Here is a 19,089-nt window from a genome sequence, read left to right as displayed (position 1 = left end):
TCACTGCTGTGGCCTCTCCCATTGCGGAGCACAGGCTCCGGATGCACAGGCTCAGCGGCCATGGCTCACAGGCCCAGCCGCTCCGTGGCATGTGGGATCTTCCCAGACCGGGGCACGAACCCGTGTCCCCTGCACCGGCAGGCAGACTCTCAACCACTGCGCCACCAGGGAAACCCCTTACCATCTTTCTTACCACCATTAGTACTCGGCTGTCTGGCAGCGGCCACCTACCTGGGTTCTCACCTTTATTTTTCTACAGTCCATTCTCCATACAGCCAGTATGATTTTTTTTTTTTTTAAACCTAAATCTTACCTTATTACTATGCCAAAGATCTCCAATGGCTGCTCCATGAAATTAGAATAAAACCCAAGCTCCTCTCGAGGAGGAAGGCAGGGGCCTACCTTTCTGAACTAATCTCACGGCAGGCTCCTTCATGGCCACTGTGCTCCACTCACACTGGCCTCCCTTTTCTCCCTCTTGACCACACGCGGCTTGTTCCACAGCATCCTCTGCATGGAATTCTCTTACCCTGGGTCTTTGATTCATTCCTCTTTCAGGTCTCAGTTCAAATATTACATCAGAGATGATTTTCCTATCCAGCTTCTCCCAAATCAGAGCTCTCCTTGTACCCTCCTTGCCCGCCTCCAGCCCCTGCACCTTCCACCACTCTTGATCTCACAGAACCTGTTTTATTTTTTTCATAGCTCTCTTATCTCTGAGATTGTTTGTTCATTTGTATACATGTTTATTGTCTGTTTCTCCTCATCAGAGAGATAAGATGTACATGGGCAGCGAACTTGTCTGTCTTGGCCACCACTACATCACCAGCTCCTAAAAGAATGCCTGGCACACAGTAGACACCAATCAGTATTTTTTGAGTGGATAACCAAAAATGCTCTCATTTTCCTCTAGCTGATTTTGTATCTCTCAGGTATTTAGAAGAACTAATTTTACTCATTTTAGAATTTTATCCCAAATGCTGCTCAAATATTCTCTCCTAGTGCATGGTGTGTTCATAGTAAAAAATAGCTTAAATTTATTGAGGGTCTACTGAAATTAGGCATTTGACATACACTGTCATCCTCACAGGTGGCAAACATGCTGTGAAGTAGGTATTGTTCTCATTTTAAAGATATGGAAACTGATGATGAGAGAGATTAAGAAACTTGCCCTGGGTTACTCAGCTAGAAAGGGACAGAGTTGAGATATGGACCCAGGCTGATTTGTCTGACTTTAGGTCCCAAGCTATTTTCAACAGGAATATTATGTTCAGCTATGCAACTTACAAGAAAAAGTAAATAATCAGAAAGATGAAATGATAACAAGTTTTTCAGTCTATGAAAATGTGAAAGCCAAGAGGAGAATGGTTGAGGTCTACAAATGGTTGAGATTGAACAGAATGATCAAAGATTTCATAAGAGCTCGGGGCTGGGAAATTTATTTCACATTAAGAGTAAGCTTACAGGGACTTCCCTGGTGGCGCAGTGGTTAAGAATCCGCCTGCCAATGCAGGGTACACGGGTTTGAGCCCTGGTCCGGGAAGATCCCACATGCCATAGAGCAACTAAGCCTGTGCGCCACAACTACTGAGCCTGTGCTCTAGAGCCCGTGAGTCGCAACTACTGAGCCCACACACCACAACTACTTAAGCCCGTGCACCTAGAACCCGTGCTCCGCAACAAGAGAAGCCACTGCAGTGAGAAGCCCGTGCGCGGCAACAAAGAGTAGCCCCTCTCGCTGCAATTAGAGAAAGCCCGTGCGCAACAACGAAGACCCAACACAGCCACAAAAAAAATTTATTAAAAAAAAAAAAAGTGGGCTTCCCTGGTGGCACAGTGGCTGAGAGTCTGCCTGCCGATGCAGGGGACATGGGTTCGTGCCCCGGTCCAGGAAGATCCCACATGCTGCGGAGCGGCTGGGCCCGTGAGCCATGGCTGCTGAGCCTCCGCGTCCGGATGCAACGGGAAAGGCCACAACAGTGAGAGGCCCGCGTACCGCAAAAAAAAAAAAAAGTAAGCTTACAGAATGTACTACAATAACAGATGGTAAGAGTAATTATACAAATATCTTAAATGTTATAAATGTATAGTAAGTTATTCAGGGAAACCAGAGTGTCTTGGAATTATATCTCTCACCTGAAGAGGCAGAAGTGTATCGAATGTGAAATAAAAGGAAAAATGATAACTGACTAGAGAGACCTATAAATATAGGGAAAGTAAATCCTCCCTTTAATTACATGAATGAATGAAAGTAACTTATGACATGTTAAATTGGGGGAGAAAAGGGAGAGACTATCACCTGGTATCTGTCTTTTTCTTTGTGATGAGATAGTATGCTACAGATCAATAACAAAAATAAACACCTTAACGGAAAACTAGATAAAAGGTAATTCCCAAAAGAGAAATGCAAATGGGCAATAAAAATATGTGACCAAGTTAATCTGCTTTCACAATTAAATGAAGATAAAAAATTTAAAATTAATGAAATAAAATTTTTTACCTATCAGATTTTCAAACATTAAAGAATGACTAAATTCAGTGTGTAGTGGGACTTAGGGGAGACTATTTTTTTGCTTTCTTCTTTATAGTTTTCTACATTGTTTGATTGTTTTTATTACAAAGTGCATGTATTATTTACATACTTGAAAACGAAGAAAATTTATTTTTGTTTTGGACAAAATGAACAAACAAGCCTAGCCCACTCGAGCTGTAGTTTATTAGAGACAAATGTTTAAAGCTTCCTAAGAGGCTTTAAAGCTTTTCTTCATTCAAAAATATTCCACTTCTTCATGATTTTTAAAAATCATCTGGTGGGGTACCTCTCTTCCACCTATAATTCAGCCCAAACCTTTGTGATTTGTCTGATATCGTATTATATGCACATTCACTTAGACTTGAAACACAAAGAATATATCTCACACTTCTCTCTCTCTCTTTCTCTCTCCCCCACCCCACTTCCTGTCTTTCTTTGGTCCTTTTTCCCTCTCCCCTCTTCCCTTCCCCCCCAAAATACCACTTATCCTACTTCTTATAAAACTCTTGCTTATGGCTCTCTTTGCCTCTGGAGTCCTTCTTCCTGAAAGATCACAGAAGCAATGTACCTCTCATTACTTTACTTTGTTAAAATTATCCATTGTCTTCTTACTAGGCCATACTAAGCCATCCATTTATTGGAATCACTTCCTCAAATCCTCTGCTTCTTGTGCCTTCATGTAAAATCTACTTTATTCAACTCCACAAGAAGTTTCACATGTATACACGTTGGCTAAAGTATTGTTGAACAGTCTTGATGTATGGCTCAAAAATAAGTGAAAATAAGAACTCTTCCAGCATTAGGTTGAAATCAGTCACAAAGCTATTAATTCTATTATGACCTCTTTCCATTATATATATGCTTATATAGAGAGAGTTATTATAAATATTTTTATACAAAATTATTTTAACATGCTTTCTTCACAGAAAGATAATAGGACCCATGTCTTTGTATTTTGCAGTAATAGTGAATGCAGTTTTTTTAAACCAGTATTTCCCCAAACTTGCATGTCTGCCATCTATATTAGAATCATCTAGGTGAGCATATTAAACATAGATTCCTCTGCTCTCCCTAAATCTACCAAGTCAAAATCTGTGAGTGTGTGATTGGGAAATGTGCAGTTTTAACAAGCATTTTAAATGATTATTTTGCCTTTTCCGATTTGGAAACTCATGAAAATGGTCTCATCTTGAAAAGTGATTAAATACCTCTAAATATCTCTGAGTGAAAGATTGTCAAGATGAAACTAGTGGCAAATTCTTGGATTGTTCCTTAAAAAAAAATACTAATAGCACCCTGCTTTTTGTTCATTTACAAGTTATATGTTGTACATGGTGACTTTAAAAGTATCTCTGTTTTAGGCTCATCAACAATAAAAATAGAGTTATAAACTGTTGACTTCTGTTATACATGAGTGGCTTACAGGGGTAGCTTAAGTAATGATTTTGCTCCTTAGAGGCATTCAGTTATAATAGAGAACCAGTGTGCAAATGTAATGGCTTAAAAAGGAAGATGTTCAGTGAATCACCTTCCTAGGCTGCCCTTGCTCTTGAAGATGTTAACATTGACATTGTATCAATTTCCAAGTACACAGCACTGAACACTGGCCTCTACTAAGGCTCTGAATTATCCTGAAGGGTTGATGAAGAGCCTCCTGTCACTGGCATCCTTTAAAGATTGATCCCATTTAGGGAAATGGAAATTTTCTGAGTGCAATAAGCTACTGGGTCTTCACTGAGAATGGCGTTTGAGTATTCATTAGTTCTTGTGAAGTTGCAAGTGATAGTGATTTTGGAGATCCAATTCTAGCAATAAACTTCTAACAAGAATGAAAAATACAGTTTTCCTTTTCCATTATTCATTTGCCCCTGAGTCAGACCAATGACAGTGCTCCTGTATCAGATAAGAAATATCAAAGATTGGGAAAGTGTTTTCTCTTCTCTTTTTACTCTCTTTAAATGCTTATTACATTTCTAAAGCTGATTAGCAAATCAGGCAAAAATATTTTGAATATCCACCTAAACTATTTTTTGGCAAAGCAGCAAATACACTAGAATTAAAATCAGTCTTCATTATAATGCCTTCTTTCTCTTGAAAATATTGTCAGATAATTTTTGTTAAAAATTTTGTAACATACAAAATCTCTTACAGGTATTTTTCAGTAGTGTCAATAGATCAGAAATCCAAGTCTGACAGGCTACAAGTGTTAACTATTTTTGATGACAGCAACTCTAACCTTTGAATGGTTTATTGTCAAAACCACTCAATTCAGTTACTCAGGGGTATCAAGTAAGTTGTCTTTCTAGGTGAACTCAAATACCTTGTTTCTTAGGATTCCTGAACAAGGAATGACTCTGTTATATGTTGTTCTGATGTATATATTGATAGATTATTTAATCCAAGATAAAGAATAGAATAGTGAAGAACTATTTTTTTCTTTTTTCTTTTTTTCCCAAATAGATCATTGTTCAATGCCCCAACCAGCTGGCTTAATTTCTACATGCAGTTTTTTCTTTTTTTGGAAAGCTGATTCTACTCAGTATATATAGTTCAGAGAAAAAAACAGAGACAGTAAGTTACGTAAAAATAAATATGTAAATCTAAAGGGGGAGAAAATGAAGCACTGCTGTACAAATCCAAACACTGGGAATCAAAGCAGGGGAGTGGAGGAGAGAAGGGATAAGCAGATGGAATAGAATTCCACTGTTGTTTTTGGATTGGGGTAATTAGAGGAAGGATTCTAAAGAGGGAAAAGCGATAAAATAAGGGCTGAGGTAGGTGCGGGAACACAAGATATGTCAAAGACGATAAAATGGAGAGAGAAAAAATGTATAAAACTGGTGATCAGTGCTTAAGTAACGGTGTGGTAGTCCTAATAAACTGGCTTTTAAAATTGTTTTTTAGTTAGTTTCATAATGGATGCATTTTTAGAAAAAATGGCCTTGGAAACTACTGAAGTAGTGAATTGGTGATAGTCACAATCTGCTCCTACTGAGCAGTCTTTGGAGAGCTAAATTTCTTAAACTTCCCAAGTGAATAAAGGGTTACTTGCTTGCCGGTGTCAACTTGTAGAGTGTAAGGGGTAGGAAGAGTTTATGAGCACAATAATTTAATTGTCCCTAATTAATTACCATTGACTCAACTAAATTAATTGTTCGATCATAGGTATGACATCAAAGTTTCATTTCCCAATGAGAACAGTAGTAAAGTGTTTTGGCGGATTGAGCAGCTGTAAGAATTGCTGACATGACTACATGAAGAGCATAGTTTGTGGCAGAATAATGCTTCCTTCCTCCCCTTCCCTCCCCAAGATAAACAAGTACTAAGCCCTGAAACCTGTGAATATGTTATGTGATATGGCAAGAAGGATTTGGCAGATGTGATTAAATTAAGGACCTTCATATAGAGATTATGTGGGTGGGCCAATCAAATCATGTGGGTCCTTAAAAAGTGGAAAACCTTCCCAGTTTTAATTAGAGGTAGATGTGGCTATGAAAGAAAGGCATAGAAAGATGTAACGTTGCCAGCTTTGGAGATGAAGGAAGGGAACATGAGCCAATCAATGTGGGCACACTTTGGGAGATGGAAAAGGTGAGGCAACAGATTCTCCCCTAGAGCCTCCGGAAAGGAACACAGCCCTGCCAATACCTGGAACTTAACCCAGTGACACCCATGTGGGACCCTGGCCTCCAGAATTGTTAAGTGATAAATCTGGGTTGTTTTAAGCCACTAAGTTGTTGGTACTTTGTTACAGGAACAAAAGGAAACAAACACATAGCTATTTTAGTAATTGGTATATTACTGGTATACTGGTATATTGCTATATATACATATATATATTTATTTATTTATTTTTGGCTGCATTGGCTCTTCGTTGCTGCGCATGGGCTTTCTCTAGTTGCAGCGAGCAGGGGCTACTCTTCGTTGCAGTGCGCGGGCTTCTCACTGCGGTGGCTTCTCTTGTCGTGGAGCACGGGCTCTAGGCATGCGGGCTTCAGTAGTTGCGGCACATGGGCTCAGTAGCTGTGGCTCGCGGGCTCTAAAGCACAGGCTCAGTAGTTGTGGCACATGGGCTTAGTTGCTCCGTGGCATGTGGGATCTTCCCGGACCAGGGATCGAACCCGTGTCCCCTGCATTGGCAGGCGGATTCTTAACCACTGTGCCACCAGGGAGGGAAGTCCCAGTAATTGGTATAATTAATAATTATAACTATTATTATGTATAATCATTCTAATCATTAATATGAAAATGAAAACACCTAATTTTTAAGGTAAAATTCCAATATGTACCAAATGAGTAATTTTAATACTTTAAAAATTTTAGTCCACTTTGAAGTTTAATAAAACCAGTTGACTATGTTTGTGTTGTCTATAAATAGTCCATAAATTATGTGAAGTAGATCTCGTAATTTATTTTATATTTACATTGTGATTTTAAGAGCTATTTAGTATCTGAGGCTACAGTTCCATATGCATAAATGGCCTATAAAAGTTAAGAATAAAAAGTATTTTAGCTATTAATTAATGTCTCCCAGAGACTAAGACAATATACCAGAATTTACTTCATTTTAAAAAAATTTGTATGCTTAGGGCTTCCCTGGTGGTGCAGTGGTTGAGAGTCCACCTGCCGATGCAGGGGACACGGGTTCGTGCCCCGGTCCGGGAGGATCCCACATGCCGTGGAGCGGCTGGGCCCGTGAGCCATGGCCGCTGAGCCTGCGCGTCCGGAGCCTGTGCTCAGCAACGGGAGAGGCCACAACAGTGAGAGGCCCGCGTACCGCAAAAAAAAAAAAAAAAAAAAAAAATTTGTTTGCTTAAAAAAATATTAGGAATACCTGTATAATGCATAGTAAAACATCATAGGGACTATAAAATCTGAATGTATACAGAGAGAAAAAGTTAAATTATCTGAATTATGGAAAATTTCTGTGCTTTAATTGAGCTAGCACCAAAAGTATCTGTCATTTTGTCACCCTAATTCAATCAAAACTGCTAAACTGATGACAGTTACCAGAACTGAGGCAAAGTGCCTAGAAAGAAGACATTAGTGCATAGGAAGGTGCACTTGTTAACTCAAATCTTCAAGTAAAATCTGCCTTGGCCAAATCATTGCAATTACCTAAGTCCAAGGCATTTCAAGAAGTGATTGATACTTTTGTTCCAAACTTATAATTAAATCCAAGGCCGAGCTTCAGATATGACCCATCAAACTATAATAGACTCTGTCTTGGATCTAATTTGCTATAAAGTAGAGTAGGAAGGATTTGATATGGACACCACAGTACTGTGTTAGGGGGCAACTGGGGAGTAGTGTGTGTGGGAAAGCTCAGCTTTTGGAGCAGGTGGAGCTGCATCTTGTATCCTGGGACTGGCCCTTGCTGGTTGAAAGATCTTAGGTAACTTAATCTTAGACTGTGAACTTCATTTTCTTCATATGAAGTGATGGTACTTATAATCATTGTTTTATAGGATTTTTTAATGAAAATTAAATGATAATAAATATAAAACACAAAACAATGTATGTACTCAGTAAGTGTTACCCCTCTTGGGAGTAGCTAAGTACCCCCAAATATATCATTATAAAATAATTACATCTCTTATGTAATTATTATAAGCCATCAGCACAGAAATATGAAAGAAGACCCATTTATATTTTGACTTATTTCCAAGAATTATGGAATGTTTGAAAAAAATCAATCCAAAAAAGGAAATAGCCCAGTAAAATTTTCTCCTTTGTTCTTCACTTCCTTTATAAAAAACATGTTTCATTATTCATCAATGTACCCCTTGAAATCCTTATCACGGCACTTAGAGTAGCTGTTCATAATTTTCTGAACTGAACTGAATATCTCTAGCATCTAAATCTGTACTGAGAGTTTTCCTCTTGTAATCTGCTGCTCATCTAGTGTGTAAAACTTGTCATTGCCTGTTGAGCCTTAGTACCATCTATGATTGTCCTGCTCTTTATCCTGCTTGGGAAGGATTCATCACATCGCACCTTTAAAAATGTAATTAGTCACCAAATATTGTTTATATATTCATGTGGTGTTCAGAAACATTATTTTGTCTCCTTTAAATAATTTAAAACTCATTCTTTTAGAATGTCATTGTGTAACAGATGACTCCTTGATATTAATAGTAATAGAGACACATTGCATCTCACAATGTAACAAATTTAATAAAATTTATTAAATGTAAGTAGATTATGGATACAAAATAGTTTTTCCCTTTGCTAAACTATTTTCTTATTTCCCCATGTTAAATTATTGCCGAAAACTATTTCCAGAAAATTATTTCCTTAATGTAATTGTCTTTATAGCTGCTAGCACACTATGGCTATTTAATTTTGATAATAATATTGAGAATGATGTATTTTCCTGTATATTGTAAATCACATTATCTAACATTTAGAAATAAGTATTCTACCAAACTGAAAGAAAGAGAAACATTTCATATACATTCATTAAGAACAGTCCCAAACTGCCTAACTTTTTGACAATTATAAAACAATATAGGGCCCAGAGGGATTCGGACACATTTTACTACCACAAACATTCAGGTGACTTCTAGGGAGCCCTATTTTTCCTAGTATGAGCAACAATGGTTATACATGAAGGAACTATCAACTAAGCATTGTAAATTCAACAGAACTATCTTTCAAAGACGAGGGTGAATAAAAACATTTACATTCCATAAAATCTGAGAGTTTACCACAAATAGACTCTCACTAAAGGGACATCTAAAGGATATGCTCCAGGAAGAATGGGATTCATCCACTCAACAAATATATAAGGAGCCAGACACACTTTTAGATGCTGGGGATACCTCAGTGAACAAACAGATGAGAAAATCTTGTCCTCATGGTGTTTACATTTTAGTAGCCAAAGTCACAAACCAACAAAAATAGGTAATTACATAGAGTCTGTCCAGTAGTGTGCTATTAAACCTTTAACAACTGGCTCTTTGAAAAGAAAAAAGCCTGAATTTGTAGAATTTGCCAGTTTCTTTGGTAATACTACCCCCATGCCAAAATTCCAAACTACTGGCCATGTTATTGAAGCTGGGAAGAGATGTACACAGTTGATCTGGTGAGCGTGTGCCAATTTCAGCACACTATTGATGATCATAAGCGCTAGGGAAAGAAATTAGCAGGAAAAGATGGGAAGACTTGGGGTGTTGCAATTTTAAAGAGAACGGTCAGAGAAGACGTCACTGATAAGGTGACATTTGAGTAAAGACCTGAAGGAAGTGAGGAAGAGAGCCGTGCACCAATTTGGGGGAAAAACATTTTAGGCAGAAAGAACAGCAAGTACAAAACCCTGAAGCAGGAGCTGGAACAGCAAGGAGGCTAGGGAGGTTAGAGTGAAGAAGAGGGGAGCAGGGCATGTGATCAAGGAGTTAAGGAGAGGGTATAAAAGACTAAGAATTTTGGCTTTTAATGTGGGTGAGACTGGAAGTCACTGGAGGGTTCTGAGAAGAAGAAGGACATGATCTGAATTATACGTCAATGACATCACTCTGGCTTACCTGTTGAAAAGGAGTAGGCCAATCTAATTAAACCATGATGGTAGTAAAAACAATAATGTCTAATAAACAGTCATAACATAGTTAATATCCAAAACAAGAAAGGCTCATCAGGGGGGTGGGGGTGGAAGGGATTGGGGGTTTGGGATTAGTAGATGCAAACTATTATATATAGGATGGATAAACAACGAGGTCCTACTGTATAGCACAGGGAACTATATTCAATATCCCATAATAAACCATAATGGAAAAGAATATGAAAAAGAATATATATATATATAAATATATATAAACTGAATCCCTTTCCTGTACTTCAAAAATTAACACAATATTGCAAATCAACTATACTTCAATAAAAAAAATTAAAAAAAAAAGAATGGCTCATCAGCCAAAGGAGAGTGGACATGATTGGAGACAAAGTACTTTGCACTTTTTGACTGAGGTGTGAGAATATTAATATTACCACTTTCTTATTAGCACATATGTTTAAATTTCTGGAGAAACCACTAGTTTGATATATATAAAAAATATATGTATAAATATATAATATATATATATATATAAAATATATATATTTCAAACCAGGAATGGGTAGAAAAAAGAAGGAAACTGACAATTAAAGCAATAAAGGACAGAGAGAAGGAAAAGAAGATACAGAACAAGTGGGACAAATATAAAGCACCAAATAAGGTAGCTGAAATTAATCCATACACATTGATAATCATATTAAGTGTACGTAGACCGATCCTGTTAATTAAAAGACAAATATTGACACAGTAGATAAAAAGCAAAAGTCATAGAAAGTTGTTCTCAAAACTAAGTTATAATGTAAAGACAGATGATAGAGCAAATATAAAAATGAGATAAAGTATAATTTTTAAATAGTAACCCCCAAAAAGCCGGTGTAGCTCTACTAGTATTAAGATAGCCATAGAATAATAAAATATTAAATTAATATATAAATATATACACACACACACTTAAGTAACATAGCTTCAAAATGTGTAAGGGAACAACTGACAGAAAAACAACGAAATATTTACAATCCACTATTAGAGTTGGAGAATTAAACATACCATCTTTGGTAACGTCAAGTAGTACACTCTATTCCTTCCCCTCCATCCAAAAAAAGATCAAAACAGGAAGAATACAGAAGCTCTGAACCACACAGCTAACAAAGTTGAGCTAATAGATATACCTTGACTGTACAATATATGTTCTTATAAGAATATTGTATCCAGTCATAAAGTGATTCTAGCAAATGGAAAGTATTGGTATCAAATAGACACATGCTTCCAGAGCACAATGCAATTAAAGTGGATATTAGCAAATAAAAAATAAGAAACATCACAGAGAATGGAAAGGAATTAGAGAAATATGAGTTTGGGGGAAAAAAAGATTGGTGCTACGTACAGGCCTTAACATCCATCAATAGTGAGCTATCTGGAGAAATGTTTCCTTTCTATTTTCACTTATGACAGAATAACTGGTTGCAGTTGCCTTTTCCCTGCAAACGTTTGGTGTGTCAGTTTCTTTTTCAATGACTTTACGAAACCTCTGGCTTGACCTTAGCTGGGGCAAGGAAGGTTCTTGTGAGAGGGTGAGGTCAGGCAGCACGAAGCTCCCCTTCACTGAAGCTTCCATTTTAGCCTCAGGGGGGTCAGCTCCCCCTGTATGACAGAGAAGTCAGCCAAGTCTGTCTTCTGAGCCTGATACCACTTACTTCTCAGAGCTTTACGGCTTCCTACTTCTATTTTCAGCACTTTCTTTTCCCTAGGCGCTCTGGGACCTTCAGTTAGCAGGGAAAATAATGATAAAGTCACTCATAAAGAACTGTCCTCTCTTATGAGGCCACTTACAAAATGTAGATTTAAGGGGTAATCAACAAACAGCCAAACTAAGGAATAGTGACGTATAAGGGAGCAGTGGGAAAGGTTAGGGTGGTGAGAACGGGAATGGTTGCTAAGTCCCTCCAGTCGTACTCAGGCCCCTGTTTAGTGTGCTCAGATACAGCTGGGCTGGTTCTTGATTTTCTCACGGATGTTAGAAAGTTTGTCAATGTTAGAAAGAGCGCGTGTGCCTATTACAGAAGGAGAAGGAGGGAGAAACATAGGCATGAGAGTGATATGCAGCTCTTTTATTTGTTGAGAGTATACCTGCAGACAGTTCAGTAAAACCCTTAAGACCACTTTTATCAGAGCCTCCTCCCTGTTCCACTTCCTATCTGTCTTAGGGCTGAAATGTTATACGAAACGGTCTAAGTCTAAAGGTATGATGCATCTGAGGCCAAGTGAATTCATTCTTCTAAGAGAGAATTTGAATTGTTAGTATTCATTTGGTCATGCTGTGCTTTCATGTATAACTTTAAAATGCTTTAATGGGAGAAGTATCTCTTTATATACCCACTTTCCCTCTCCAAAAAGCCTTTCTCCAAAAACCACTAGTCCCAGGAAGTTTGAGGACAGGTGTTAGAACACTAGGAACTTGAATTCTCTAACATCACAAAACTAGTCCATGGTAAATTTGAGACAAGTCCATTTAGTTCAATACACACACACACACACACACACACACACACACACACACACACACGCCCTTCCTGACTTCAATTTTACTGAACGTAGTATAATATTTGTCTACACTATGTTCTTTGGTTCTTTAAGGGCTATGGCTTGTGGCTTGTAAGTTCTCCAACTAATGAAGATAACACCTTAGGTCCCTTATTTATCTTCTTCCTCTTGAAGAGTCATTATTTTGTGACATGTCACAGTTTCTTCTGTAGCTTTGAGGCTCTTTGAAACGTGCTCATATTATTCAGTAGCAAGGCAGGTAAAAACTGATATTGCATTGCTAATTCTAATCTTCCGATTAAATAAGGAAACGCAGTGTTTTTGCCCCACATAAGGAAAAAAAGCACGTTTGCAGTGATTAGCATCACAGTTAAAATTTACGTGGTATGCAACCATCCTTCTAATTTTGCAAGAAACATTCTACGTCACCTTCAATTTCCTCACATTCTTTTCAATTTTCCTAATACATCAAATAGGGTACGTATACTTGTTTTTTTAGTGGTAATAATTAAATAAAAGAGCTTCATGAAAATATTTCTATTAATTATGTACTATTAATCACCACATCCATGACCTTTTCTTAGACCACCTGCTCTTGGATCTTTCTTCCTAGGAAAAAATCCTTCCCTTACCCTAGTTAGTTAGGGAGACCTATCATTCCAGTTTGCCTGGGACGCTGAATTTTAGCATTGAATGCCCTCAGTGTAAGCAAAGCAGGATAGTTGGTCCCTCTAACTCTAGCCCACCCTCCAGCTAATTTCTCTTCTCTCTTTTATATCAAAATTTCTCCACTGAGTACTCCACACTCTCCTTCTTCATATCTTAACCCTCTAATTTACTCCTGAACGTACTTCAGCTGTGCCTCTGCCTCGATCATTCCATTACCCTGGATCTTGTAAGAGTCCCCAGTGACTTTTATCTTTTGCCAAAGGAGACTTGCCATTTCTTACCTCGGTGGACCCTGCTATTAGATTTTATACTGCTGATCACACCCTCACTGAAGCTCTTTACTCCCAAGGCTTGTATAGCATCACAGCTTTCTGGTCTCCGACTATTCTGACTCTTATTCACAGGATTTTCTCTCTCCACTTGTTTTCTGAAAGATGATTTTCCTCAAGATTCTACACTTGATCTTCTTCTCTTGTCACTCTATAAACCCTTTCCCTGGCTGATCTCACATACTTTCATGCTGAAAGTGAACCATCCCCTAATTAGAATGATAACTTCAAAAACTACACTTGCTACCCAGACTTCTCGGGAGCCAACTACCTGTTAAACATCTATACCTGTATGTCCCAGATGCACTTCAATAAAACTGAAAATTTTCATATGACCTCTAATGACCTTCATTATGATCTTCTTGCTCTCTCCTCTTTCTTTGTTGTTGGAATAATCAACTATTATTCAACTACACTAAATATTTTTTAACTTTAAAAAAATTTTATGGAAGTATAGTTGATTGACAATGTTGTGTTAATTTCTGCTGTACAGCAAAGTGATTCAGTTATACATATATATATATATTCTTTTTCATTATGGTTTACCCCAGGATACTGAATATAGTTCCCCTAGCTATACAGTAGGACCTTGTTGTTCATCCATTCTATATATAATAGTTTGCACCTGCTAATCCCAAACTCCCAATCCTTCCCTCCCCCTTGGCAACCACAAGTCTGTTCTCTATGTCTGTGAGTCTGTTTCTGTTTCATAGATATGTTCATTTGTGTCATATTTTAGATTCCACATATAAGTGGTATCATATGGTATTTGTCTTTCTCTTTCTGACTTACTTCACTTAGTATGATAATCTCTAGATCCATCCATGTTGCTGCAAATGGCATTATTTCATTCTTTTTAATGACTAATATTCCACTGTATATACATACCACATCTTTATCCATTCATCTGTTGATGGACATTTAAGTTGTTTCCATGTCTTGGCTGTTGTAAATAGTGCTGCTATGAACATAGGGGTGCATGTATCTTTTTGAATTTTAGTTTTGTCTGGGTATATGCCCGGGAGTGGGACTGCTGAATCACATGGGAACTCTATTCAACTACGCTAAAAATCTTAATGTCATCCTTGATTATATTCTCTTTCATCTCCATTGATCCAATTACTAAGTTTTCAACTTTACCTTCGATATTGTTCTTATATTGGTCATTCCTTCTCCATTCTTATTCTCATTTCCTAGTTTCAAGAAACCTTCTTTTGTCTGAATATCATCTCTACAGCCTCCTAAATCATTATATCACTATAGCTTTGCCTTCCAAATCTGTTCTACTTAATAGGACTTAACAGTTCTGGTAAACAGCACACAGTATAGTGTTTCACACAGCATTACTTACATAAAACCACACAGGCACTTTTCCTATTGTACTCACCACATTGCAAGCTATCTACCTATTTATCACTCCCACTCCACCCCTACCAAGACAGTGGTACACTCATTAAGGGGGAGCCATGCTTTATTTATCTTTGTATCCCTAATGCCTACCTCCATGGTTGGCGTGTGATATGGCCGTTCCAAGTATTAAGCAGGAAGATGCTCAGCACAGTCTTCACCTATGTGCTTTCTGAGCTTCTCTAACTTTACTCTCCCGACCCTCTCTTCTAAAGGGATAAGACCATGGTGTACGTTTCTATTTACATATCACCAAAACTACTTCACATGTAGGACATGCTTAATAACTAGTTACAGAATGAATCAATGAAGGAATGAATGAATGGGTGAATGACTATGTTTAGAGACACAATCACAGATACAATTTAGAAGTAGTTCAAAAACCCAAATAATTCAAAACATACTTTCTTTTAAGCCTTTAGGTTGGTTAGAAAATATATTCCCATCTAAATGTGAGCAATTCATAAAATATTTTACACATGTTAAATTCTTATTGAATTTATTCAGTAAGGTTTTAATTTTTTATACCACTTAAAAATGGCTTAACCTTAAGAGCACTAAAGGCATTTTGTATTTTGTTTAATTTTAGAGGATATAGTAGAGTTTGCATAAAAAACTCGGAGACTTATCTAGCATATTTTTAATGATATAACAACATATTTTGACAGTTTTAAAGACTTATATTTTAGAAATAAAGCCTTAAAATTTTTTTATCATAATATTTTGAAATGGAAAAATTAGGAAGGGAATTATATATTGTTTGTAATTTTCAAGGATATAATAAATGTTTTTTTTCCATAATAAATGTTTAAACTACCAGCTTGGTTTAATTTAGCTACATTTTCAAAGACTATTTCAAAAGACTAATGAAAACTTAAGCACAACTTCATTAATTAATTTATACTGACTTAAAAGGAAGAGTCTAAAATATTGCCAAGAATATGAAAGGTGTTTTTTTCTTTTCAGTCTTTACACTCTCTTATGGTAACATTTAATAGTCCTTCTGGTATTCTTAGCTCATTTAAGTAGTGTGATGAACATTACTATTACTTGCCAGATGCTTAGTGTCTGGAGAAAAGAATGCAGTTTCAAGACTTTTTTTCCATCTGATTCAGTACTTTATATTTTACCAAAAGGTCAAAGCTATATAGAATAAAAATTATGTATCAAAGTCTCTCCTTTCACTTTTCGTGAAATCAATATGTAGTATAACAGAGGTAGAATCCAGTGGCATTTAGAATGGGAAATTAAGATCAATGTAGATCATTTTAATTTTAAATTCCATTAATATTAAACAGCCAGTTGTTTATGTAATATAATCCCTTCACAATGATAACCAACCATCTTCACATAATTGTTTTCTATCTAAGGGCAGCAGTTTTACATAATAAGAAATCTAATCCAATATAAATGTAGCATGATAGGTTTCATATATGAACCAGAATTGTTCAATGAATTTTGAAAATTAATGTAAATTCTTATGTGTGTATGTGAATAGGTATGCTTGTGTATTCATAGCTTTCCATATTTAGTAGTGCTAATTTTCAGAGTTTCAAAAAAGTAAAAAGAGAAAATGAGTCACACATTTGACTTCCAGAAACATCTGAACTTGCTACTTATGAGATCTTTAATTCTTGAAAATTTGTGGGAGTATTTATTTTCATTAAAATAAATTCACCTGGATTTCATAGCTAAATGGACTCATGTCTGAGATTAGTAATAGTTTACTGAGGTAGATAGTTTCTGGAAAGTAATTAAACAAAGTGGTTTCTACTCTGTAGTTTTAAATACACATGGAAATGCATTTCAGGATTCTGCCACACTCAATCCTTTAGTACAATCTTCATTTTCTTCTTGATTCAGAGAAAAATGTATTATCTACTTAGTTGTTCTAGGGCTGAGATATAGCCCCATATCTCAAAAATAGCTGAGGGTAGCCAACTCATCCCAGTTTGCCTAAGAATTTCCAAATTAAATAAAAATCCTATGTCCCAGGAAATCCCTTAGCCCTAGACAAACCTACTGAGAGACGAACCAAACTTTGAGATAAAGAGCCTTACCTTAACATCATTGGTGTTCATTCTTGTTCCTTCCTTTCCCACAAAAATATCATCAATATCCACGAGAATGTACCTGTCCAAGGACAATGTAAGCCTCTTCCCTGACAAGAAGGAAACAGCATCTATGAAGATGAGCTTATGCAACCAAAAGTTCAAGTTGCTGCCAAAAAGAACTCTGTGAATTCCATCATGGAGCCCCAGGTCGTGTATGACAGTGGCATAAAAAGCACCTTTAGGGATGGGAGGAGAAAGGTTTTCTGGGGTCTTTACTTTGGCAAATATTACTGGTTGGTAGGCTGAGTGATTAATCTGGAAAATGGTCCAGTCAGTTCCAGGTAAAGAACCTTTTTCAAGCTTAGAAGGTTTGGTCACATGAAGCAATGGAGAATGAGGATTAATACAACAATCTTTTACTGCAAGGTTTCCATGTACAGAAAAAGGGAAACCTTTCAACTGAAAACTCTGTAGGCTCTTCTCGCTAGTTTTGTGGAATCCAATGACACCCACACCATATTCAACACAGTATTTATCTAAAAGGCTTCGATTCCAAGAGTCCATATTTATATACTTTAAAATATTCTCATAAATAATGAGAATGTATTTGCCTTTAGTTTTTTCTATAAGTGCTGGGAGATCCCCTTTTCCAGGAGCAATTTCAATGTGATACTGGAATCTGCTAGATTCTAGAATCATAATGATGTCTTGACCGAGCGATGAGTACTGGCTCTCCACAAACACCAGGACTGTGGGTTCTGTCCTTGAGGCATCAGAAAGCTTCCTTGTCTTCACTTCCATCAGCCTGTATGGTAGGTGCTGGAAGTCCCCACAGTCTACTTCTGAAGCCATCTCAGACAGTTCATTTTCCTGTTTGTAGCCACTGTACAGGTAGTAAGCAGAAATAATAATGCTCACCATACAGAATGTGGCAAGCAGAATCACCGTCCTTTGAAAGTGTCTGTGCAGCTTCATGATAAAACTCATGTTGTATATACTTCCCTCAGACTGTTCCAATAGAGGCACCATAAAAAAATAAAAGAAGAAAAGAAAAGATGATGTTTCAGACACTTTTCCAGCCTCAATCAATAGTTTATGTCACCATTGCAGCACATTTGTGTCACTTGATCAGGACTCACAGAAAATACAATCTGAAAAGTAGAATAAAATGCAATAGAATATCAAACATTCAGTCTGCAGCATTAAAATGAGCAAGTTTTTATCCTTGTGACTGGCACAAGTGGCAACCTGTGAGGCACATGAACTGGTGTTTGGTAAGTAAGAAAACCTCTTTCCTTCTCCCAGATCTGAATGAGGACATGGAAGGGGCACAAAGAGGGAAAGGCCTCCACTGAACAGCGGTCTCTATCCCTAGTATAGAAAAGACGTTGGACTAACAAGGAATTGCCTGTTACTCCTTGAGCTTTGCATCAAATTCTGTAGATCATATAGACCTAAGATCACAGAGAGGTCACCTGAGCCATACATTGCCATATCATGTAATACAGGCTCAAACTATTTGTTTTTAACTGCATACACTGAAAATTCATAAAAGTTTGGATATATTTCATTAAATGCTACTATTATGACAACAGTTTCTGCTTTTTAGAAAAAGTTCAGTAATTATATAAAAAAACTACCATAAAAGTGTTTTTAAAAAACATAATGAAAACAACTGCAACTTCATGAAACACTTTGTTATGCTATAATTTCAAATCCTTTTCAAGTTTCAGAAACCTTTGAAAAATTTAGTAACTTTTGAAAAATAATAAGAAAGAAACATGGGTGCTTTTTAGATTAGAAGTTATTAGAGTCTTACGGTCCTGGCACTTTTCATGGAAATATCATGGAATATAAAAAAATTTAAGAAAGGTATTATTATTGTCCATAAGGCAGGCTGAAAGCTAGCTGAAGACAGCTGAAAGCGCTAGTGGAGAACATCGTAGTTGACGTTCTTCACAAGATTAGGGTTTATTACACTTCTGTCTCATATTGTCACTTTGG

General features: G+C 36.9%; 1 protein-coding gene across 2 annotated transcripts in view; it reads right to left on the bottom strand.

The window, feature by feature from the left end:
• Positions 1-18,072, bottom strand: part of NDST3 (N-deacetylase and N-sulfotransferase 3) — a 135,434-nt gene extending 117,362 nt beyond the window's left edge. For both annotated transcript variants that reach the window (XM_060011845.1, XM_060011846.1), the window contains exon 1: positions 17,092-18,072. In XM_060011845.1, coding sequence (XP_059867828.1) covers positions 17,092-18,072 — 981 coding nt within the window. The remainder of the gene's footprint in view (positions 1-17,091) is intronic.
• Between the last annotated feature and the right edge of the window lie 1,017 nt (positions 18,073-19,089).

The sequence above is a fragment of the Delphinus delphis genome, chromosome 5 (assembly GCF_949987515.2).
Source record: "Delphinus delphis chromosome 5, mDelDel1.2, whole genome shotgun sequence".
Taxonomy (NCBI): domain Eukaryota; kingdom Metazoa; phylum Chordata; class Mammalia; order Artiodactyla; family Delphinidae; genus Delphinus; species Delphinus delphis.
This window is presented reverse-complemented; position numbering and strand designations above follow the sequence as displayed.